This window comes from Seriola dumerili, unplaced genomic scaffold (assembly GCF_002260705.1).
Source record: "Seriola dumerili isolate Sdu_G_001 unplaced genomic scaffold, Sdu_1.0 BDQW01000668.1, whole genome shotgun sequence".
In the NCBI taxonomy this organism is placed as follows: Eukaryota; Metazoa; Chordata; class Actinopteri; order Carangiformes; family Carangidae; genus Seriola; species Seriola dumerili.
In genome coordinates, this window is record NW_019174923.1 from 1,071,519 (window position 1) to 1,098,085 (window position 26,567).

Consider the following 26,567-nt stretch of genomic DNA (forward strand, 5'->3'; position numbering starts at 1 on the left):
TGTAATCAAAGTGTAAGAGCAAGAGACAAGTTTTTTTATATTAGCAAATTATAAATCTGAAATTACAACAGCCTATACTGTGGCACATTTGAGACAGGAAAGGGACTTTTGGTGGCAAAATACAGATGTACTGCAAGAATTGCAATAAGCAGTTTGCATTGTATGGCATGAGTTGTAACCTTGCCTTACTTGAACATCTTGATAAAGAAATATCAAATTGTTGCACAATTTTTTTTAACCCTAACCCTAAGATATTGTAATGTTTTTTTAATTCCATAGAGAGGATGAGCTATATTACTGCCTCTACACTGAAAGTAACATCCCATCTCAAATTTGGAGTTTGAAACTCACCTCCTCTTGGCTTGAAAGTTTGTATTTTCCTCATTAAGAGAGATCAGCGACCATGGTTACAATGGATGGATTTTGATTGTCACAACATGTCCCAATGCTACAGGAGCATGAGTAACACGGAGGATATGACTAGCATATCAAGGATTGTGGTGTTGAGTGAGTATGTCAGCATCAATGAATAGAGGGTGACAGCAGCAGCTGTCGTTGGGAAGTCATTCCTGACTTCAAAAAAACACTGATTTCTTTTATTTATTTTTTGCATGCACTGAATAGCAGTGTAATGACCTTTTTTCATATATGCTTTCTGGTTGGCAAGAGGAAAGGTTGTAGGTGCTTGTAAAAATGGAGAGCATTTTCAGTGTCTGAGTGCTATAGGTGTCCGGTTTACAGACAAAACATTAAGCCGGAGTTTGTGTTGCAGCTCCATAAGACTGATTCTGTTTATGACTTTGGGTTTGGGAAATGGTGTTCAAATTGAGAGGATTGTTTTTTGAGAGAGGCATGGTTACAAACTTTGTACAGGGAATTTATTCTCCTTAAATTGTCAGGAAAAGTCCAAGTCAGTGAACTAGCCCTATTAAGCTCTAATAATCACATGGTAATGTTTTGCTTCAGGTGAAAATGACTAAGGTTATGTTCAAGGCAGTTGTTGGGGCTGGATCAGTGCCGACCAATCCTACAAAGTAGGTGCTCTTATGTTGATGGGGGTTTTTCCATGAGAATAATAGAAAAGAGTGTTTATAAACATTTTCCTAGATTTTTTTTTTTTCCTCTTCAAAATCATCGCCTACGCTGTCATAAAGAGAAAGGATGGGCTGGTAGTGGAAGCAGAGTGTGAGTAGGTCTCTTCCTCAAGTTACTTACACTAACAAATAAACTTGCTTTGAACTAAATCATTGTAAGTGGATGTTCTTACTCCAAATTAGCACACAAAAAAGGAACCATATGTGGTTCACAATGAACTCAATGTCTGGGTAGCCTTGAAAATAAACCCAGACTCCATTTGAATAATCCAGTCACTGTATGTATTTACTTCAAGGACTTTGGAAATCTCTCCTGTGTCTTGACAATGACTTGAAGAGCAGCTGAGAAATTAGGCATGAAAAGAGGTGGTTTGAACTTTATACCACAAAAATTTGTGATTTTGGTTTTAGAGAAATACTGTGGATGTTTGACTTTTAAAATTGAATGTAACATGATTATTTTTCCTCAAATTAATCAACATCATTCCACACATTACAGCAGCATTAGCTTGGATTTTTATTGTAACGTCTGTTTACCTGGAAAATTTCTTGATGTTCTTGGTTACTGAGGCTGTGATACATAAATTCCAGTATGGTGATTTCAACAAGGTACATGCTATTTAATACAAAAAATAAAATGGTTTTGTACTGTAGCAAGTCCTTTACTTGACAATAGCGATATTAATAGTGTTTGATGATGCACAGCATTCTTCTACAGGAGCTATTGGCATTTCTGTTGTTAGGTTGTCATATGACAGCAGTAACATCACTTATGACACCTCTAATGGCATCACTTCTGTCTACAGGAGCTGACAACATCAAGAAATATTGGAGTCGTTACTACCAAGGCTCACAGGGTGTAGTCTTTGTATTGGACAGCGCGTCATCAGATGAAGACCTTGAGGCAGCACGAAATGAGCTCCACTCAGCCCTGCAGCACCCACAGCTCTGCACACTGCCTTTCCTCATCCTTGCCAACCACCAGGACAAGCCTGCTGCAAGGACGCCAAACCAGGTGACCTAGCCTGTTTACAGCACTCTTGTTTGTTTATTCCTTCCCATGCATCACTAACTTCAATTAACTTCAGTTTGATTTTCACAGACAAGCACAGCATCTTCCACATATTTGTAAAACAAACATCTCTGTCTCAATCAGAAATAGTAGTTTTGCATTTATTAATTGTATAGACACATACTCACCATTAGATAAAATACACATGGATGGCTCTGTTATGGGGCCTGACATGATTGTTAGAGAGTCTAAATGGGTGGTTTCAGAGCTGAGCTCTAACTACTGTGTGTATCATCATCATTTTTATAAATTTGTCAGTCTCTTAATTTTAGAGCCCGACCTATATTGGATTTTTGGGGCCGATACTGATATTAGGGAGTAAAAAAAATTCTGTTATCGATGAAAGCAGGATATTTTACAGTTTAACAATAAACTTTATTGTCCAAAATGACATCAGTGCACTGAAACGGTAAACTTCACTGGGAATTAAATAAAATAATTATAAAAATGAATAATTATAATTAAAAAAAAAAAAATGAGAACAAATATGTGTGTGTATATATACATATATATATATATATATATATATATATATATATCTATACACTTAACTTGAATGAGAACAATGGATCTCATATACATAAATGCTGCCTATATAACTTGACTTGACCCGAGCATTTCCACTGCATTATTGCTTCTTAATAAAAGTCTTCATGTTAGCGCATATCGGAGAATATATGCGCCGATACTGATATATCTGTGATAGCCCAATATCGGCCGATAAAATCAGCGGACCGATAAAACGGTCGGGCTCTACTTAATTTGATAACAGACTGCTTTCTAGTGGTGGTGGTGTTTGTGCTCCTGTGAACCTGGGAGCGGTGTTGTTAGAGGCAGCAGACCCAGGTCAGGTCTCCCAAGGCAAATTGGTCCCCGGTGAGGGGCCAAACTAAGAGCGATCAAAAGATCTCAATAAATTGATGTTTTGGGAAAAGAGAAACCTCATCCAATACACGGAAACCAAGGCCTCCTCCTGCAGCCAGGCCTTGAACAAGAGCTTGCTGGCGAGTCCCAGCTGAGCATAGTAAGGCGCTGCCCTAACAGATAACATGGGGCTATGCCATGTGGGTCAACCCCATCTCCTGTTACAAAGTTGCCTTGGGTGAGATGCAACAAATAGTTATAGTGTTGGTGGTGGTAACCCCCCAGCATGTTGCTGAGGGAAAGGCCCTGACTGTTGCTTGTGCCCCCAGGACAGTAGTTTGGGGTTTCCAGCCTATTTAGTGTCTTTGGGTGCGTTCAAGTAAGGCGACAGTAAGTGGACTCCATGTTTTTGTGTGGGGACTTCAAGACTTGTGTGGGTGATAATTGAGAAGCCACGAGGGGGTTGATTGGGCACAATATCCTGTCTAATGTGAACCTGAGGAAGGTTTTGTTATTATACTTCTGTACTAGTCATGGGCTGTTCATAATGTGTGCCACGTTTAGCATACTGATGTCGACTGATCAACATCTGGTTGTTATTTGGATCAAGGGGTGGCAGAAGCCATTGCTTTTGCAAAATCCACTAAGCCCAAATGTACAGTTGTCTGGCTGAAGCCCCTTTGCACAAAGTCTCCGACTCTCACCTCTGGTAAAATTATTTTAGCATCTCAGTGGACGATGAGGACACGATATCCTAGTGTGCCATGGTCAAAGCCTCCATTGCTGATTTGTCTTTTGGAGTTGTGACTGGAGGTTTTCGGTGCCTGATTACCTGCTGGAGCGCACCATCACTGAAGTATGTTGTAAAGCTGAAGAAGGAAGGTTTTCAGGCTTGGTTTGCCCCAGGGAATTGTGAATCAGCAGACAAGAATCTGGAGTTCACAAGGACTGTAGCTTCTGTTGTTGCAGAAGCAAAACCTTGAGTGTGGAAGGAGCTTGGGGAGTTCATGAAGACAGACTTTTAGTTGGCCACTACAAGGTTCGGGCAAACCGTCATAAGACTCAAGGAGGAATAGGAGCTTCCTCTCTGCAGGGGAGGAGGACTGCTTAGCTCAACTGGGGATATTACTGAGCAGTGTGGGAGGAACACATTGAGAAACTCATGCAAAGTTTTAAGACAAAGGGCTCTAAATATTGTTATGTTGTTGGGCTGTCTTGGTTGACAGTGTTGCGACACAATGTTCTTCAGTTACTGTGATATTAAACTGCTTATCCTCCTGTGGAAATCTTAAGCCAAGGTGCTGGAAATGAGGCTTCAGCCAGTTATTGAACAACAGATACAAGAGCATTTACACAAAATCCACTCTGATTGTGGAACAGTGGACCATTTTTCTACACTTGAATCACAGAAATGAGGTGGAAGAAAATGCATTTCTCTAGCAGGGTGTCTTGGCTGACTGAACTTCCAGAAAGTGCTTGGAGGAACCACTGCTCAGTGAAGTTAGTTTGGGGATCTTAATAGCATGCCCGAACACCTCTTGGTGGAGGTTTTCTGGCACTTCGAGCTCAGAGGAGACCCACCGGGTCAACTCATGCTAGCAGGATGTCATATTCCACCTGACCTGGGACCACATTTCTTGTGATGAACCTGCTCCTGTATACAAGTTTGTAGAATTGTTCAAATTGATCTTTCAGCATTGCCTGTCCTTCCTTTAAATGCTCAATTCCCAACCTGATTGTTAAATTCTTATTCCAATCAAATGCTCAAGAGCTACAGTATTATCAACAAACAATTGTACCAGCAGTTAAAAATATGGATATTTCACATAAATATCCAACATAAAAATTGGCTATCATCAGTGTGGAGTCTGATTTTTTTATTTTGTTATTTTTCGTTTTTAATGTTGCAGGATTTTCCAATCTCAGCTCACATTTTGTAATACATTCATCTGTTTCACAGGCTAAGGGAACACACAGGGCATGTGCTTCCAAGATGTTTGCTTTATATCCTTCTTGGTAAATGATCCATGAAACAGCTTTTGGGCTGTGGGACACAGTGTTTGCCTGTATGTTTTTCCCCCTTATTTAAAGCATAGATTCTATTGTTACTTGCTTTTTGGCAGGTCAATGTTTGACATTTAATCTTGAAAACTGAAAATATAATATATTTATGATATATATAAAAACATTTTTTAATATTTGACGATTACCCTATATGCCTCTAGATTATCTTAGGACACATATCAGTGTCTCACTTAAGAAAAATTGTTATAGATCACAGATGTTTTTGAGTCCATGTTTTATTCCTCTTTGAGTGCCATGTCTCAATTTCTTTGGGTAATTTTAGAGGGCACTGAGCTAAATCCTCACTCTGGTCCCATCCATTTTTTTTTGACTAAGTTGTCTTAGGGCGGCAGACTCCATATTGTGCTGAGCAGGTTTTGCTCTTCAAATCCTTTCTGTATATTGACAGAATAGGAGGTAATGTGCTTCTGACTGAGCATCTTACCGGCAGCAAAACAATGCCAAACCCCATAAGCACAAACATTTTGATCAACTCGTTAAATAACAATTTGCCACTCCACCAACGGTCAGGCTGTAATAGTTAGAAGATAGTAGAAATGTCATGTAGTAGCCATGGAGTAGTAGGTCATGTCACCACCTCCCCTCAGGACAGAATTAATCACTGCTGGTGGAGGCAGGAATAAAATACAGCACAACTAGGGTAGTCCCCCCCACCCCCCTTTGCTAGCCTCTTGGAGTAGGATGTTATGTCTACCATTCCCTGTGCAGTATTCACTCATGTTTCAAAAACCTGGAACCTCACTTTCCTGCTCACTTACAAAATCACCTCTGCAGACACGCACACACAAACATATACACATGCATCATCTGCAGAGGCCTATTTAATGTTTCTGAAGGATAATAAGATGGAAGCCTGGAGAGAGGACCATGTGCATTTCCTAGCCTAAACCACCAGTACTGCTGCTCTTCAGTGATCTGAATTCTGCAGAGGGAAAAGATAGAGAGATAAGTTCTATACCAGATTCTGCTATGGCCCAAACTGAATGATTTGAGACAAACCTATGATTCCACCTGAATCATTTTAACTTAGTTTAGCTAATTAGTATTGATTGGTGGTACATGAGCACAAGGTGCTTTAGTCATGGAAACCCACTAATCTTATTGATATTTTAAATGGTAGCTGCTTTCTTTAAGCCCGACAACACTGGTCTCTTTGTTGGCCCTCAAAACGTAACCAATTAATCCAGTCTGGACTGCCCACACGTTCCTACTAGTCTTAGCGTGATGTGTCCTCTGCTATATTTGACCCGTCATTGCATCAGTGTCCGGAAGTATTGACTTTTCTTAACTGTTTGCAAACACTGATGACACGTGAGACTGGCTTATGGGGACGGAGGGGTGAGATGGATGTCGCCTAAAGGCCTTTTTTGCACCATGTTAGGAGGGCCACCTCAGTTCACAATGAATGATTTGTGTGAAGTGAGTTGATCAGGTTGGCTGATGTAGCTGATGCTATTACTGATGCAGCTGCTTTCGTACTGTGTCTGCTTCTATCAGCTAAACATGAATGAGCATATGGAATTTTGGTCGCTGGTCAGTGATATCCATTTTGTATTTATTTGTCTGAAATATTACACTCTTTCTGTGTCAATCACGTGCACTTACATTAAACACACATTAAAAGAAACCCATACATGCAGATTTTGGTAGTTTCTCCAACTGTAATAGAGCTAATATCAGTTTCTTCTTCATTACAAAAAAGGGTAAAACCCACCCTCATACATCCCATTTAGTCTATTTATGACAAGCAGGGGCTTCCCTGTCTATCTTCAAAATCTCTTGAAGACTCATCTCTTCCGAGAGCACCTTCTCTAGCACCTCAACATGCCTAACTAGCACTTACTATGCACTTTTGGTGCACGTCTTTACCTGATCTCCCTGCACTTGTTGAACAGACGTAGTACTTAGTCCTTACACCAAGGTTTCCTATTGCACTGAAGCTTTAGTGATGTCCCTCACTTGTAAGTCGCTAAAGCGTCTGCTAAATGAGCTAATGTAATGTAATGTAATGAGCTGGTGATTTCTTAAGTCTTAACATAAGGCTTTGAAGTCTGCTGTCGGTGAAAACAGTCTAAGAGTCTAAGACAGTGACAGGGTCACTAGGGTGCTGCACTCATAGCACTGAACTCAGTTGTGGGTTAAAAAGAGATACTCATCTGGCATGGTTTTCTAAGTGTGTGTATATTCTTTGAAATACGTTTGTGTGTTTGGAATTACACAGTCATTATGAGTGTTACCATGCACGTGTGTGCATATTATCATCTGACTCATGTCTGTGTCACTGAAGGAGCTTAGTGTTCAGTGACTCATGAGTCATCTTTGCTAAGATAAAACCACATTTTAAGACCAACTCTGAAAGAAATCATTGACTCCACATCCTCTCATACACTTTGTTTCTTTGCCTCTATTCTGTATCAAGCTCTTGAGCAAAGTAATAACCCTTGCTTGTGCTCATCAATAACAGTCTATTTATTCATGTTTCTGCACTGTCACACTCTTTCTTGTCAGTTATACATGCACTTAAATAAAAGATCATATCATATGTCACACTTTCAAAAGTAAGATAGATAAATCGTGGAAATAGTAAGCCCACTCAACCACTGAAGAGTGCAAGAGGGCAAACCCTCTATATATTAACCAAACATTTGCTCAACATCCGTAGGGGTCTCTTCCTGGAGTTTATTTTCACTTCTCCCTCCCTCCCTTTCAGTTCAGTTTAGGGGAGCTTCCACCTCAGGTACGGCACTTAGCATCTTGGAAACATATACTACTGGTCAAACCTTTTAGAACGCCTCAATTTTTAAATTTTTTTCTAAAATTCACACAGTGTAATGTTTCATTGTACTAAAATAAGGTGTAGAACAAATAAATAATAAAGAGCCAAACACACTTGTGGCGTTCTTTCTACAACGAAAATTAAATGAATTGAATGAATGAATGTCTGAGATTATTGCCCGACAAATTTTCCACCAGCTGCTTTGCGCACGTGAGTTAAGAATCAACGTTTTGCTTTCCTGTGTGTGCCCCCTGTTTCATAAGACATGGAAAGTGGGCTGCCATCGGTCAGCTTTTTGGCCGTTTTGAATGCACCATCTGACTGCTTAAAGTGCACTGCATCTTAACATACATGTCAGTGTGAACTCAAAATGGCAAGTACGAGTATCGAAATATGAAATTTGAGAGACATCAACAGTTTCTTCCATCACTGCCTTTGTATAGACAGATAGGGTGTATAAGTCATCACCAAAAGTTGGTGCACCTGTAGGAATTGTTTGCGTTAACTTTCAAAGCTTTTACATTTTTTTTTACCTTGGGCAGTTTACCACTTACTTTTGTACCATTTAAGATTATTCGCTGGATTTGAAGTGCTGAAATTTCAATATAATATGGGAAAGTGTGGGTGTTCTCAAACCTTTGACCGTTAGTTTATATTAAGATTGAAATAAATGATATGTCCTGTGAAAAAAATTATTTATACAACATACTGATGCAAATGTAAAACAGATATCGACCCTCAAAGAACAAACAGCTAACTTATTAAAAGGTATTTATTCATTGAAAGTGGCTTTGTGTGTTTCCATAGTGCTGTGATGATGCTATATCTAAATTTCTGTGCCCTGGTTGCAGATAGCACCTTGTTAATATTTCAGAGAGTTCTTTTTTTTTTCAAATCAGAAAGAAAATTTAAATTTCTAAGCTTTTTGTTACTCTAATACACATTAAGGCCCTAACTTGAGTATGGTTTGTGTCCAGGAAGTTTGGGAATATTTATGTCTTCATATTTCTTATTAATAAAGGTTGTCAAAATGCTCTACTGTAGAGCTGAGCTGCTTAATATTAAATGAAAGTTACACTAAAAGTACCAAGGTACATGTCAGAAACAGGTGGCAAACTACTCTTAGCACTGGCCTGGCTGGTCCAGTGTAAGTGCAGTGCATCTCCTCAGCTGAGGATAAAAGCACAACTAAAGATATGCCACTTCCTATTTCTAAAACGTTATCATCCTCAGCAGCAGGGTTGTTGGAAGCACGACAGCAAGGCCTCAGAGTGAACCTTGAAAGTGTCAGGCTATGCGCAGCGTGTCTAACTGCATTTCTGAAAACACCTATCACATACAGTATCACTCATTTATTGAGGTTATCTAGAGTATGTGTGCTTGCACTATGAATTACCCCTCTGATTGAATTAGTTGCATAGCTGCTTTAGCTGATTTCCTGAAGGGTTAGGATTAGAGTATATTATATGACGTGCATATGAGACATTTTATGCTGAAAATGTTTTCGAGTTCACAGTGTTGTCATATATACAACACAGTTACCATTAAAAATTGAAGACATGCAATGAAGCATAAGTGATGCTTTTTATATTTCAAGATACCTGTTTTTAAACCCACGGAAAGTAGGTTGACATAGTTAATGTTATCTATTGCCCTAAACAGTCTTTTTCAGCTAGTCAAAACTCCTCTGAAGAGGCTTTCCTAGCCCCCACATCAATACAGGCTACATCAGTCGTACAGTCTCTTTTCACAAGACCCAAATAATCGCAGATGTACATGTATCCTTTAAAGTTCTCGTATAAGACACCATATATACCCAGTATGCTATGTGTGTTTTCATTATTTATTAGTATTTCCATTAGCTTCTTCCTAAGTAAACAGCTCCTACAAAGGGTCAGTGCACATTGCTCTGAGATGGTTTGGGCCAACGGAGCTACTTCACTGAAACTTTTGCTCCATACAAGCTTTTGCACTGTTCATTAGATCATCACCAGGCGAGGAGAGAGCAAGTATACAAACACTGTGCATTGTAGATGGGGGGAATTTAAAAAAAAAAAATTTTATGTCATAAATTTGAACTGTAATAAATGGTAAATTAAAGTGGCTGCTAATGATTCTAGCAATATTACATTGTGAAGTGGAAGCAATCCTCTCTTAATATTCTGGTCTGCATATTGTGTAGCTATGAAGGCCAATTAATCTGAAAATATATTGTTAAAACTACATTAGAGAAAAACAGGTAATAAAAATAAGATTTGTTTTCCTCAGTAAAGGCTGTAATAATGTTCAAGATTACTGTAATCTGTAACACGCTGAAAATAACATTTTCAACTAGAGTCATAACCTTTGATCCGCCATAACAATTTGCTCTGGAAAAGTCAGTCTGGTCACATCCTTAGTGATCCCTTTAAAATGTTTAAACGATTAAAGCATGTCTAAATGTTTATTCAACAGGTCACTCTAAATGAAAACAAGAAGTCATACGTAAGGTTTTGTATATACCATATGTGATGCATGGATATAATGCTGCAGGTCTTGCCTCACTTTTCCCCTTCAATGGTTTGAAGGGGGTTTCATGGGGACTCCTGCGTTGGGAACTGTCTTCATTCTCTTTGTTTTCCCAGAAGTATATCTGGGCACATAAGATGAAATCCCTCCCAACAAAAATTGAATTGCTTAAAGTAAAACAAAGCATCATAAGAGTAACTTACTTTGTACGTGTAAACTTCTAAGCAGCTTTTAAACACATAAAAACATAATGGTATCATTTTTGAGTTATCTGTCTCTGAATTAATTCAGGATAATAAACTGCAGTACAAATACGTAATATATACTGCAGGCATCTGATTGAGGTTTTCAGCTGTAACTGAAATAGAAAATCATCAAAATGGAATATACATACGATGATGTTAAAGAATAAATAAAAATGAAAAACAAAAGGGCTTAATCTTCTTAACAGTGTGGCTATTGGAGTACATAGTAAAATGGTTAATTTTTATAAGCTGGAAGAGGCACATTATATTCATTTTAACTCTTTGTTTCATAATTTGTTTTGATGTTTTTGTCATCACAAAAGTCTCAAGCCTGCAGTTGCCGATGACATACTTTGAAGTTTTCAAATAATATGACATTTAAATCCTGTATGTAAATATGAAAGTGCACATTCTCTTGGACAATCATTACATAGTGTATAATGTTACAACCATGGATAGAAGCCTGTAGAGGAAGCATTATAATGTGTCTGTCTCTGAAGGTCTGTATGTGATCTAGATTGCAAAATTAGATTAGGCCCACAGATGAATGAAATTATGTATTGATTTGGGGTTTATTGGAACATGTATTAGATTTTGCAAACGTCCCGCTGCAGACCCCTGACTCCTGCGACAGTTTACATTTTAACTCTGCAAACCTCCAAAGACAGCAGCTGCCTTGCAGGTTCTTGCTTCTTGTGAATGTTTGGCAGCACCACCCATGAAACAAGCCCAAATTTAGTTGGTCTGAATTCTATTGGCAGCTCCTCTGGCGATGACACTATACACAAATGACGTCTCCATGTTGGCTTTCTTCTCACAGCAACCACTCTGTTGACAGAACAAGGTGGCTCATTTCCTTAACACACACACATACTTGCAACTGCTAGTGCTGTTTTCTGGGGCAGACCTTGTTTACGGTGTCACGTTAGTGACCAAAGGTGTTTCTGGCACTGTTAGAGCGTGGGGTGAGAGAAGGTGGCGGTGGGGTAATACAGCTCAGCGGGCCTGTTAAGGCCTCACTGGGGCCCTCTGTGCTGGTGCAAGTGTTTTTCAGGATCAGGGTGGGTCTGGAGGAGGTAGAAGGAAACGTGGGACAAAATTCCTTGTTGACATCAATCTCCTGCCGTTGGGGGGCCCAAGGAAGCTGGGGAGGAGTGGAGGGGAGGTCACCCTGTTGATATAACACCTCAACAAAGCAGGTCTGTTTGGATGGCCGGGCCTAATGGACTGCGTCCACGAGGGGCTCTTGTTTTAGAAAATGCTGTCAGTGTTGTGGACAGAGGCAGAAGTCCTTTTGGTTGTATTGGTGCTTGCGTTATCAGGGTAAGAGATAGAAAACAGAAAGAAACTGATGATAAACTGCGCGAGGAGTGGAAAAACAATGGAGCCCAGCAGTGAGTCACAGAGAGGGGGAGAAAGAAAAGGGGGGTAGAGCTGGCTTATGTGAAAACGGGGAGAGAATACAGAAAAGACAGGAGAGATAACGAAAAAATACTGTGAACAGGAAAAAGGGGGAGGCTGCAATATCTAACCTTGAGAACCATGATGCGGCTCCTCTCTAAAATTGAAGACAGAAGCACTAAAACAATGTGGTCAAAGTCCCCAGATGACTAAACGGGGAAAAGCACCCCCTCACACTCTCTCTGTCTCTTTCTTTCTTTCTCTTCTCCTTCACACTTTCAGTCCCTGACTCATTCGCACAAACACTCAAACTGAAGTCAATCCAGCTTGAACAGTCCCTTTATGCTTTATTCCACTGTGAGGAAAACAATGCCTGGTATGAATTGGAGCACATCTGTTTTCAGTGTACCAAAGCTAAATCTGATGTGGCTTATACATTGTGACAAAGTTACACCGCACAGACCAGCAGCCACTCAAATGCGTCATACACTTGTAGGGCATTCTCTGGGTCCCACTAGCGAAAACAATAAGTGAATTACAGAAGGTTGGTGTTGATTGTTAAATTGTGTTTTTAAACATTTTTCCAGATCTTTTGCCTCAATTTCCGGAAAATCAAGACAACTGTAGCAGAGACAGTGACAAATCTTCCCCTCCTCACCAACCAGCATGCAAACAATCATTAATCATCAATTTGCCATGTTTTGACAGAAACAGACAGGCAGACACACACATACACTCAAACACACACGGGCACATTGACACAGACATTGTTTGTTTCATATATGCCATGTTTTCTGCCTTCGGCTGATCCTAGATAATATAATTTTCCACACAAAAACAATATTTTCTCTTGGTTGTTGACCGCTGTTGACACAATCACAAGCCAAGCTGGGAACATCTCCTTATTTGTTGTCAAGGCCTGCATAAACAAGCCTCTCAGAGGTTGAGGCCTACTGTAAACCATCACTGTGCTTGCCCACAACTGTAGACTATCAATACGCATTCTTTTTTTTTTTTTATCACTTTGTTTCAGTTATAAGTTGATATAATCATTCAAGTACAGATGGTGAATGACAAGATGAATTTTGGATTATGCCAATGGAGCATAGAGTGGAAATCCCACTGTGAGGACCGCTGTCACCAGATGCTGTGGCCTTTTGCATTCACATAAAGATATATAGATAGAGACAACAGGTCTGTATCTATATTCCACATTGTAACACTTACATACTGTGTATGTATGAATCTGTCAGAGACACACTTACACACACTGAGAGGGGGTGATAGACAGTGAAAGAAAGCAATACACATATCCTGAGATGCCATCTGATGAGTGGTGAAGTGAGACTTTGCATCTGCACTGCATAGATGAAGTCACTGTTGGCCAATCGCCTTGAGTTTGACTCTTCATTTACACGTTCACATTAGGATTTTATTGGATCTTGTTTTCAAAATTTTTGTCATCTTGCATTGTCACATCCTTTGTTTCCTTTGTTGAGTCTTTATTCTGCACTTAGACTTTTGGTAACATTTTGTGACATAAGGCTGCAGCGAGATTCCAGGTATTAAAGGGAAAAAATCTAAATCAAATTGTGTTCATATTTGAGCCTTTTAAAGGTCACAGCGTGTGTCATGACTATGGTGTTTTTAGCACCTTAAAATTGGAATTGTGGAAAGGAGGTTATGCTAGTGTCTTCATAAATGTTCACTTTCTCTCGTTTTTTCCCACAACTGCAGTGTCAGAATACTATCAGTTTCATTGATAAAGCACCAGAGACAGGAAGTTTTAAATCCCTGCCCTCTCTCACTTTCACCACTCCCTTTTCTTGCTCTTTTTTAGCATTCATTCATCTGCGTTCATTCATCTGCCTGACCGTGCTTACCCCAAGCTTGACATGCAATTCCTCTCCACACATTGTGGTGAAATAGTGGCTATAAACTGTAACAGTTGCTTGACTCTGAGAACTTTCTGTCAAAAATGTGTACTCCGAGTGACAAATGATACAACTCTGTACCTCGAGTGCTGCATGCATAGCTTTATGTAATGCATGCACCCACTAGGTAATTCCTTTACGATCTGGCAAACCTTGTGTCATTTAATCTTTGATCGCTTTCCATGTCATCTCTGATCTTTCCTCACTTTTAAACTCCCAATAAAAGTATCTGCGCTTTTACCTCTAAAAATGTTGAACCTACTCCAGCATATGAAAACCTATAACTCACTGGAAGGCGTGTTTTCTGGAGGGAGCAACCTGACCAACCCTGCAGCTCCGCAGCCACTTTCTGTTCTCCTGTGGTCCACAGGAATGTGGCTCACACGGTGATGGAAAACCCACAACCAACAAATTGTTCTTCCAATGTAAGAAGTCTCATTTGACCAGTGCGTGTGTGCTGCCTCTGGATTCACGCAACAGAAATCAGAGAGCACTTGCACAGCAGGAGAAATGGAACAGATCACTGTATGACAGGTGTGAGTGCATGTTTTTACCAAATCTTTTTACCAAAGGACCCACTGTGAAGGGTGAAGAGGGGTACTTTTATTTGTCAGTTTTTATTTTGCTTTAGTTTCTTTACTTGTATAATAATTTGACAACTCTATCAAATCCAAACTGTGTGGACCAGCATTGTGATAACACACCATAAAATATTAAGTAAAATAAAAGTATTGTCTTTTGCAGACAATATTTATGATATTGTTGGATGGCATCCATTCATCACAACATTCATCAGTGTCAGTGGTAATTCTGCTAACACAAGCTGACCAGAGCGAACTTGTATTTACTATTTTTTTTCTGAGATTCATACCCAGTTAATGGAGATGTTCTGATCACCGATTGGTGGGACTGTCAGTGACAGCTATAGGTGAGACCACCACCAGAGATTAAGAGGGTGGTTGGGTCATGGTGCAGGGAAGCAATTGTTTGCCAGTCTTTTTGTCTCTATTATCAAGCTTCCTGAAATAAAGTGGGTGGAGTGGGAGCGTGGGGGCTGGGCCTGGTTCTCTGTTTGATCATTGATCTCCATGACCCCATTTGAAGGCTCTTAATCTCTCAGTTGACCTCCTCAAGGATTTTTTGAGGAAGGGTGACAGGGGTGGATGTTGACTGGGGGAACTACCAAGAGAATGAGGATGCTGTGGGGAAAGTGATGGGGGTGTTTTTCCGCTCAAGGAGGCGCAGATAGGGTTTTGTTGTCTAGCACAAGCCTGTGGTTTCTGTACTTTTCTTACTGTGCAGTTCCTGGTGTAGCCTAATCTGCATCATAAAATATGCCTCCTCTCCTACTTTCCCCCTTTCTCTTTCCTTCCTTTAAAAGCACTTTCTGCTGCAAAAATATTATTGTTATTGTTATTATCACTGTTAGTAGTAGTAGTTGTTGTTGTTGTAGTATCATTATACCTGATTAAACAAAAAGGCACAAAAATATGTACAGCTGAAGTCATTGATATCCAGCTGGCATAAAGGTGATTTTCTATCCTAACCCCAGTGGCTGAACATGAAGCCTGCCTCTGAGGATGTTCTTCCATCATGCAAATGTCTAACTCTATCCCCAAAGAAGATTTAAGGCTAACTTTCCTCCAGCCTTTGTGCCTCAAGTCTCCAAGGCACTATTCTCCATGACAATAAGAGGATAACGCTGTGTCTGTCTTCAGGGCTCAAACTGAATGTTGTGACAAGACAACCAGACTGCACCATTTCACATATATCTGCACCACAATTAAACCACTCAAGACACTAAACCATTAGTATTGTCCATATCGTCATGATGGTGCTAACTGACAATGGGCTGTGGGGAATATTGTCATTAAGAGTTGTGTATTTACTTATGTGTGAATTCCTTCTTTGATAAAGGTTTACAATTATGCTCAATTTGTGTTATTTTTAAGTGTTAACTTGAAGCTGTTTGGAGACTGACAATAACACCAGAAGAAAAATAGATTCTGAACTTCAACAGTTTAGTTACAATACAGTCCAACACAAACACATGAATGAATTGTGTTTATGAGCTTTGAGTGAGACAAAGTTTACTTTAGCTGCCATTACCGCAAAACTGTGGAGACAGACCATGGATGTATTAACAAAAATCAGACAGTGAGTGGCTATGTCCACAGACTTCTGACTGATGTTGTTACACCATGGGAGGAGTAAAGATTACGTGTTTACGTTGTAGACGGATGCATTCACACCTTTTCAACCTCTGGCTGGAATGCTTCTTAAACCACCTCCAGAGATGATTTGAACAGTCAGATTTCAATCTGCTCTTTTGATCTCGGGTTGCTATGCGATCTGCCATAGACACATGAAGTCCGTAAGTAGCAGTTCTGGCTTCTGTGCATACTATGGCCGGTTCTTTTGTTGTGATTCCAAGGTATTTTGTATTGTCAACTGAAATATAAGCCCAAACTAAGCCAACCAACAGCAGCCACCCAATATCAATATGTTAATCAAAGTTAGGATGTTTGTTCAAGAAAAAACAGGAGTGACAGGGGAAAGGACATGTGGCATAACCTTTTACGTTGTTTGAGACAATGATTATAAAAGTATAAAAGTAACTACGTATCATGGACCTGACCCTATTGGGCCATAAGATTTTCACATTATCTTGAATTATTGATGCAAAAAACAGCTTTGACAAAAAGATAATCAGGTACTGGGGATCAAGAGTACAGTGCATTTTGAACACACTCTTTCCTCTACCAGACATTGAATGAGGTCAGTGTTTGTGACTTATTTCGCAAGCAGTCTCCTTAGTTTAAAATCATTTCAGCAGGTTAACATCCAAAACACCCAAGGGTGGGAGCAGCTGACTGTTTCAGGTGGTCCATTTGATTTGATTACAGGGAATAACTCATAGGCCTACAAAGTTGTTTTGAAACCAGGTTTGTGCGTAATGACTTCTGAGAAAAGATGGAACTTGCAGCCTCCTTTCTTTGATTTTCTTGTTTCACTGACATAAACACAGTTTTGCAGTGCAGTTTATTGAGGTCACTGTGTTTTCCTTTATTTGTAACTGCTCCTCAGTGCAATTAACAACTGATGATAAGGTGTTTGGTGCACTTTTGATTTGGAGGCTTTCATGTGGATCGCAAACGTTTATACCTGTTTTGCGAGGAGACGAAACATCACGACAGGAAGAGCGAAGAGAAGAAGACTTGGGAATGTTTTCATTTTAGTGTCTTTGGTATTCAGGCCAGATAATTAAGTCGTTCTTTTAACTTGTCTCTTCTTCAAGACCTCCAGATGCACCCAAGTGTTGTCAGACAAGGTGTGTCGCAACAACATGCCCGTCAATGAGCAGCTGTGCGGATTTGCTCATTTATGCATGCATGCGCGCACTCGTGGAAATCAAACAGTCGAGTTTTACATCAACAAACCTTTCCACATAATCTCCCTTCCTCGTTGTGTCACACTCCCCCACACACCATGGTGTTATGTGGTCAATTCACTGCTCCCCTTAAGAATGCAGCTGCAGTCCGACTACACCACACACAGACACACACATACACAGATGCTGTGGTCTACCTCTCCTTTACTGTCCTCAGCTGGAAAGGTTTAAAAAAAAAATGAAGTTACACAAATTCCCTGGGAAGGAAACCATAAAGAATGGATTTGATGTGAAAAGGAAAACCACAGTGCTTGGTGAATTGTGATAATGACAGACAGAACACTTCCTGGCTTCTTGTTTTGAGAGGAGATACTGATCTCAAGCAGTGTTACCTAAGATAGTCAGTGTAGCCAGGCACAGAGATTACGCTGATGAGGCGAAGGAAAAGCGAGAGGGCCAAGGAAACACAAAGCTGCAAATGAGAACGGTATTGTGGCAGAACGTCAGTGCCCCAGACCTCCCCTTCTGCTTATCTTTCTGCCCATCGTCTGGTGCTCTTTTATCAGCACACCAATTGTATCCAGGCCACGGGCATTGCTTGTGTTTTTATGTGTAGCTCTATTGGCAGGTGTGCTAGAACACAGTCTCACAAAGATGTCGCTTCAGTGATGGGGAACTGATGGACAGCTCCAGCCCCTTTCATGTTTTTTTTTTAGCGTATTAAGAGATCTTAAGAGAAATTGTAAGGTGGCTTTTTTGCTTTTAGACTTTGGAAGCAGTGATCACCAAACATGGCTGGTTGTGACCTGATTATCTATCTCTAACTGTCCTCTATATTCAAAATACTGTAGGGATACCATCTCTTTCCTGTACATCATTATTGTCAGCCTTCATGTTTATGATTGTCATCCACTGGAGCATTTCTAGTGGTCTTTCTCTTTTTGTGACTCTTTGCTTGGAACTCAGATTTAGGATCGAGATTCTTTTAATAGAGTTCAGCACCACTGAGGATGATGGTTCTTTAGTTCTTGACTTTCATGGTTTCCTGTCAGTTGCCCATAGAGATCAGAGAACATCACTCTGATGTTGTGTTAATGCTGTTTTGTCAAGTCATCAGGGTTGTATTCAGCTGGTATGGGTCCTGATAAATAGATATCTGAATAACACTGAGTGGTCTATCAGAGTTGTTGCTGCATAATGCAGGTAGTAAGGCTGTGTGTGATGGCCTGCAGCAGTATACTGCTGTTGGTGTATTTTTTTTCCAAGCTAATTTCCCATCTACAGTGGAGTCCAAAAGTCTGAGACCACTTTCCCGTTCACTTGAATATACTATATTGAGTATACAGTACACACATACAGTAGACACACTAGCATTGGTATAATGATGCTCTGCACTCTTTACAAAGCCTGTGTTTTAGCGTCTGCATTCCTTCATGGCACAACCACCTCCAGATGTTATCCTCCTAAACTGTACCCATGTACAATCTTTTCTCTGAAAAGGCAGGGAACCCTTGCTTGGGTTGGATTTCCCCCCATAAAGCTACTTTATTTGCAAATGTTTTTCATCTCTTCAAAAGACTTTGACATCGGAGCCTCTCAACAGAGCATTCTGGATAAAACATTAAGGGATCCAGGCCTCACAAACAAACTCTCTCAAAAAGAAAATGACATCTTAGGATATATGGCTGTGTAGTTTTATAAAAAACAAGATAAAAACTTAACAGGTCCTTTGCATGACCGACACTTCCTCAAGACTTTCTGTTACTTGTCTGTAATGACTGCAATGTCTGTCACTGATCTTATTAGACCATCTGCTTGTGCTTTGGTCTCATTCTGCATTTTTGTCATATTTTACTCAGTTGCCCTTCATTATTAACTAGAAGTCATATCAGGAATGGCATGGTTTTTTTTCTACTGCTGCATGGTGCTGCATTTAAAAATACTGTTGCCCTAAACATTATACAAACAAATTTTTGTGTACTTTTTGTGTAAGTGAACATTGTAGGTACATGCATATCTGTGTTTTATCCCAGAGCTTTATCTTCATTTTCCTGTCCATCTCAACCAGCAACGAACTCACCCCCTGTGATGGCAGACATGACTGATCTGCGGGCTTGTCAGGTACTATCAGCACAAAGCTGGTGCCATGTGACGCCCCCGGCAGCTTGCCAAAAGCTAATTGTGCTAATTGGCGAGCGCCAATCCTGTAACAAGGCTTTGAGGGGCAACCCACCGACACAGATGAAAGCGCTCAGATTTGTCTTGTGTCAAGGACTTGCGGGTAATCGGCGCATCCGCTGACCTGCAGGCCAGGAGGGCAGGACCACAGTGCTCTATCCAGTCTGTGTGTGGAGAAGGAAGAGGAAGGGGGACATGAACTGGAGGATCCACCCACTGGGTCTTCCCAGACATCAGAAACTACATAATATAAATGACATTATGTGGCTGAAACTAATCATTTCCCATTGACTAATGGATAGATTTTTGTAGTTTCCACACTAATTTGTGGAAATAATTTCTCCTTTTGTTAGTTATCAATGCTGATTTTTTTTTCGCAAGATGAATTCAGAAATATATGCACACACATCTATAAAACCTGACCTGGCCATGTGTGTGAATCTGAAGCCAGTCCTGGGCTTCGGTCTGTGGAAAACTGGAGTATATATAATCCAGTCCCAGGGTTGATAGATGAGCCCAGAAACCAGACAGAAACTCTCCCAAGGGCTTTAACAGTCACCAGGTCATTTTACTTTTGCAGCTTTAGTTGTCTGATAGCCTTAGCTTGGGGTTGGAGGGTGGAGGGTGGGGGGTGTTTGGTGCTGGCTGTCTACGATGGAGAATCGGTTTAAAAAACCGATGAACATATGCTTCTGTTTGTTCCTTCAGCTGTTTGTTAGTTGTGTCAAGCTCATTCTAAGGGCTGTAACATCCTATTTCCAAAAATCCTTTAGTCAATTTTCATACTGTCTGAGAACTTGTCAAAGGTTTTCGAATAGCACTCAGAAAACCTTATGCAGGATTTTCTGTCTGTACTTAAGCATTAAACAAGTTTTACCAAAGGCATTTAGTTGGCTGTAGACATGACAGGAAAATGCTGTGTGACAAACTGACACACTGTGAGAGACAGGCAAAGTCTGACAGCCATGTAGATGTTTAAAAGATGTAGCAGTAATTTGCAATTTTTGTGCATTTTGGGACATTCACTTTTATTTTGGTTGATACTGCAAACAGGCTCTAAAAAGTATATGAAGAACCAAAGTTTAATGAAAACTTTCTGACTCTGGTGCAGAACTTAGTGATCCACGAGGCCCGTGTGTAACCACACAGGTCAACATCCAGTCACCCTGTTGCGACTTGGCATATTTTCTAAACTATATCAAACCCAAGCCACAGTCCTCTGATCACTATGAAACATTTACAAATATTGTGCATGCCTGTGGTTTCATGATCCAAAGCTTAATCCATCTTGACATCAGGTGAGCTGGGATTTTTTTTGAGTCCTGTTAGTCCTGATTGGCATTCAGACATGTTATCTAGCAAAGCCAGCATGCAAACACACACATGCATGTACAGACCACTTTGTGTTTGTCTCATCAGTTCTCTTCAGATGTACAGGGAGAGATTAGCCTTGACTTTTCCGATAGGGGGCAGCCCAGAACTCAAATAGTAAGTTAATACACTGAGTTGGGATGACTCGCATGGAAATCATGGAGTCTGGGTGTCGCTTGTGTTGCTGGAGTTGTAAATGAACTCTGATGTCTGTCCACTCCCCAGTCACTGAACAGGTTAGCAGTTTACTCTTGAGTGTGTTTTTAGTTCATTCTTCATGCATTCATTTAGCAGCTTTTTCAATGTAGGTGGCATTGTACTCAAAGTTACTGTAAATATACTGTATACTGTAAGTATAGTGGCACTTTGTCAGAGGGTTTTGCAATGTAAAATAATAATGATGTGGCTTACTGGAATTTACTGTATGTGATTTGAAAACGTGGCATTTCATCACAGATTAAAAAAACGTCAACTGTCAGTGATCTGAAGTTTTTGACTTGTGTTTGAGAAGATTTCATTAAATGTTGAATCTAAGTGATTGAAATGTATTTTGCTACTTTCCTTTGTACTTTAATCAAGTGTGAAATACAATATTACCTAATTATAGCAGATTTCTTCTGCATACCTGGGTTGAATAATGTCTGGAACTTGATACAGCCCTGTAAACCATGTCCTTTCAGTACAGTCATTGCTGCTCAGCATTAAAATGAAGTATTTTCACTCAAATGGAATGGCAATTAATATATATTAAAATGTAACAAAGACTCAACAATCAGTCAAGAGCATTGGGTTTTGGCTGCCATATGCTGAATTGGAAGAAAGATCAAACACACCTCCCCCTTTGACTTTGTTACACCTGTGACAGCTCATGTTGGAGGGGTTAAACAGTGTGTGCCAGAAATTAAATGAATGCACAGAATACTTGGCAAGGCGCTCTTCCCCAGTGCAATGTAGCTACATGAACATGTAAACTGTCTGAGTTTTGCAGACATTGCTGCAGGGCAGAGGGAATTACACTGTCACACAGAGGATATGGAGCTGCCGTGATATCCTCTTGGCACATAGTTGAAGACCATCCAGGTGGAAATTGGTATGCTCTGCCAAGAGGGAGGTTGGGAGTGAGGTAGTTACGTGGGAGGTGCTCATCTGCATTGGCAAGCAGGTAAAGCAACAGTATGGCTTTACCTGTTGTAGCTGTCAAAGGGACAGCTGATGTTGGAAGTGGAGGCAAGTAGATGTTAAGGCTTGTGTGCAGGTGTGTAAGGCTTTGCACACCTGTACATTTTTGGGATTCATAAAGTTGTGTGCACATCTGTCAGTACTGTAATCATACCACACAGCAGGGACACGTGTTAGTGAGATTTAAATTGTATCATTGTGCCTGTCAGTAAAAAAAAAAAAAAAAGGAGCTGTTTGCGAAAGAGGTTTTTCTCTGATTATATAAATTAATGTATCCTGAAGACATAGTATTTTTGTATTACTTAAAGCTACACAACCTCTAACATATCCAATCACTCAGAGTCCATTCAGCAGTTAAGGTCAGTGGTGTTTTAGTATCTCTGTCTTCAAAGCTAGTTGCTGAATGATTTTCATATTTACATACATATATATATATATATATATATACATATGTATTTTGAATCAGAATCTTCTGAAGCTATTTTAACTCAAAATAATTCCAATACCTTTTTCATAATAGGTCAAAAACAATTATAAAAACTGCTCTTTGTCTAAGCTGAATATGCATGGGAAGTCCAGTACACTGCATCACATGTTACAGTTTGTTATTAACAATAAACAGGAAAACAATTGGAGATACAGAGCATAACACTGACATCTTGTTACACTGCAAGCATCTCGAACTTTAGAGTTTAAGGCCCCTTGGCAGATAAGGCGAGCTCTGCAGTGTTACATGATGTAACCTAAAATTGGAGGCCAGCATTTGAAAAAGTTTGCTAAATAATTTTTGATGACAGTGTTGACTGGAGACTTTCTAATGTTACAACAAAATCTTTTTCTCATAAAGGCTTAAACATTGGTCTGGTAGGGAATGCTAACTCTGTCTGGTATAATTCAGACCTGCCTTGTTCAGTCCGAGTGAGTGTGGTTCAGATTTCATGTTTCTCTTCCTTAAAGTTTTTCTGCTTTTCAACCCCGTCAAAGCTTAATTATGGAGCTATAAATGATATTTACTGAGTGCCGTGTCTCAAAATACGCACTATGAGTATTACTGACAGCTCCTAAAACACATGGTCACTTAACCATCCTGAATCTTTTAAAGACATGCATGAAAAAAAGATGGAGCAGATTAATAGTAGATCATTGCCAGATTTTTATGTCTCTAAAATTTACAAGCAAGCACCCGTCCACATTCTTGCGCATTTTGACTTTTTGACATTTATACAACTGGACGTTAAATGCCGAAGCAATATTGACCATAATACTGTACTAATACAGGAGCAAAAATTAAATAATATGGCTTCTTCACCAAATATCACTGGGGTTTCTGATGAATTTCGGTCTTTTGTCCAAAACAGCATTCTTTCAGTCTCATGCCTGAGCCAGAGTTGGTAAACAGCCATGGCCACCCTGTCTGCAGACACACAGCAAGGCACATTTAATGGCACTGAAAAATGTCTACCAAAAATGGAGATGTGACCGACAGGATTTCGAAGCCAGGTGTTTTGAGCACCACAAGCCTGCCTGGGTATGATTAAAGCCGCAGCATTATCTCAAACATTCTTCAAGTGAGATAACATATCATACTAAAGGGGTTACTGGACCGTACTGACTACTGCTTTCTACTTACTGAGTGTGTATGCCATTAACCAGTTCTCACATCATTTCCACTTGTTGATAGGTTGGATAGCATTGCATCATGTAGGTTTTCATTACAAATAATTAGAAACGTTCCTATATTTAGAAAGAATTTCAGTGTGGTCTACTTGCATGTGTTTTTTGTTTTCATCTGGCCAGTACACATGGAGCCCACACAACCCTGGGACTACAATGTGATCTGTGTCTGGATATGCTATTTGTATAATCATTAATCCAACCGCACCACTTGTGTTTACACACTGTATTTGTGTTGTGTTGTCTGCATTCTGTCCACATTGTGATCATGTCTCAGTTTTCACGCAGACCATTGACAAAATGTGAGCAGGGAGGTGGTTTTGTTAACAAGAATGGACAAGGCAGATTATTTTTTTTCAGTTATTTGACCCGCACAGAAGAGAACAGAATGACTTATTTTTGCCACAAGAATGCTTATACTTGTTCAGCTTGTGTGGCTATAGTAAGGAAAAATAGTGATGGCTGGCAGCAGACAGGGTATGTGAGCAGTGCCTCTCAGAGTCAGAGCAAGCAGGAAGACATCATTATCATTTAACAATTGTTTCAAAATGATAATGACTAAAGCAGAAAAAGAACCAGCAAAAGAGAGAAAAATCCTCAGCAGATCAGCTGTTCTTTGGAAACTTTCCCATTCTAGTGTTTTCAGTGTGCGATAGATTTATATACTATAGTAATATAGCTTTAAACTTTAAAAATAACACTAAGACTGTAATGTTGTGATAATACCTACAAAATTTACTTGAATTCATTGTCTACTTTTATGCATTTACAGTTCATAAAATGTGAATGCTAAGGAAACTTTTAAATCCTGACTCTATTACTGAGTTTAGTCCCCTGAACTATTTTGACCAAAAGGTCCATAATAGAGAGTCGACAAGGGAAGGTGACCTCCAACCTCAGTAGTGTTCTTTCCTCCGAAACTGCTACTTAAAGTCAGCCCGCATCAATCTTTTCCTCCTAAGTCACTCCCACACACATCTCAAGGCCTAACCATCACTGTTTTGTAGTGCATGCTGCATTGGGCAGTTTCACTGTTCCAGTGCGATTTGCGTCTTAATCGCGCCGGATGACAGACGAGTCCCCTGGGCTGTCTGGGCCACATGAGACGCTCTTCCTCAGCTCTTGTGATCTGGATTACCCTCCCAAAGTGTTTAAGAGGAGAGGCGGAAGAAGACAGAAAAATACTGTGCCAGTATTACCCTAACGGATAATTTAAGGTTGAATGATCTCTTAAATTCACCACATCTTTAACTCAATTAACTCACCAACCTGTGCTTCACAGTCCCTTTCATTCAGAAAACATCAACAAAAAAACCTTGATGTTACAGAAGCAGCTATACAGTTTGAATGCCAAGAGAAAGCAACACGTCATGACGTGTCTTTCTGTCATATTTGTACCTCTTTCATATCAGTAATACTTTCCATGATTTTGTATACAGTACAATATCTTTTGTATTTAAGTTGTGACTTCCACCAAGTGTGCCCTTTTTTTCTCCACAAACTTTCCCCTCTGGGAACAGTTCGATGCTGTTTGTTGGAGCTGATGTGGGTGGTGTGAGCCATGCAACCCTGCCACCCTGCTCCAGTGTCCTCGTCTGTCCCTGTCTGGCCTGCCCACCCCTCCACCTCCCTCCCGCGGTGTCCTTTCTGAGGGCCAGCTCCTCTGAACCCAAACAACAGTTCCATTTGTTCTGCCAGGGCTGGGAATGCACTCAGCCATCTTTAGCTGTGTTTTTGCCAGCCCCACTGGATGCCAAACCTGTGGACCTTACTCATGCCAGCTCTTCTCTTTCTTTTGCTTTCTTTCACTCTGTCTGCTTTGAGTTTCTAACAGTGCCAATGTCCAAGTCAGTGGTGAAGGGTCCTGAGAAGGCACCATCTGTGATCGTGAAGCGATTGCGCAGTATTTGCCACAATCAAAGTCGATGTTACTAAAAGATATAGATTGCATATGAGTGCAGTGGATGAATGGTTGAAAAATCTCCCGATCAGTTCAAGTTGTAGATTAGTGATACAAGGATGTTTTTATTTTTTTCATTAGACCTCAATGTAGAAACAGCATTGTTGTTGCTATGTGGTTAAATGTAGTGAGGCTTGAAATGTTCATTTAAGTGCAAACGTTGTCAACCTCAGGTTGTAAATAAATTAATAATAATAATAGATTCTACCATTTCCTTCATTATTTGCTTTATTTTGTTGCTGTCTGGATGCAAGTTTCTCATACGTCTTCATTGCTTCCAACAGTGTTTGTTGCTAAGGCTGACTTTTCTTTTGCTGATTGTTGCTTTCAAAATTTCATCACACTTTGGTGTAATGCTTCCACATGTTTTTGTTTTTGCGTTTATAATGTTGAGGCTTTTTATAGTTCATATCATATCGTAATTTTTATTTTTTGATGATGACACATAGATCCAGATTCAAATCATAAATATCCCAATACTAATACCACGCGTACTAACATCTTATGTGTTAAATACATAAAACACACACTGCCCATCAATTGTACTTATTGTAGAACATAACTATGTTTTGCTAAATTAATTTTTGACAATAACGTTTTACATTTGCTCTGGAAAGAATAGCTTAGGACTGTTACACTAAGATGACTAGTTTATATTGTATCTATGGTTCATTATTTTGTAATTTTACCATTTTCTAAATCACGAAACTACTGTTCAGCTCTTCTCCTCCTCTGTTGTGTACACTTAGGATACATCCACTAATGGTAAATAAAGAGAAAGTGAATATGACTTTTACAATTTAATAACCTGGTCTTTAGACTTTATATATTCAAA

General features: G+C 39.9%; 1 protein-coding gene across 2 annotated transcripts in view; it reads left to right on the plus strand.

The window, feature by feature from the left end:
* The window catches only part of arl15 (ADP ribosylation factor like GTPase 15), a 100,943-nt gene that overhangs the window by 48,526 nt on the left and 25,850 nt on the right, over nt 1–26,567 (plus strand). For both annotated transcript variants that reach the window (XM_022765170.1, XM_022765169.1), the window contains exon 4: nt 1,901–2,109. In XM_022765170.1, the coding sequence (XP_022620891.1) occupies nt 1,901–2,109 (209 nt within the window). The remainder of the gene's footprint in view (nt 1–1,900; nt 2,110–26,567) is intronic.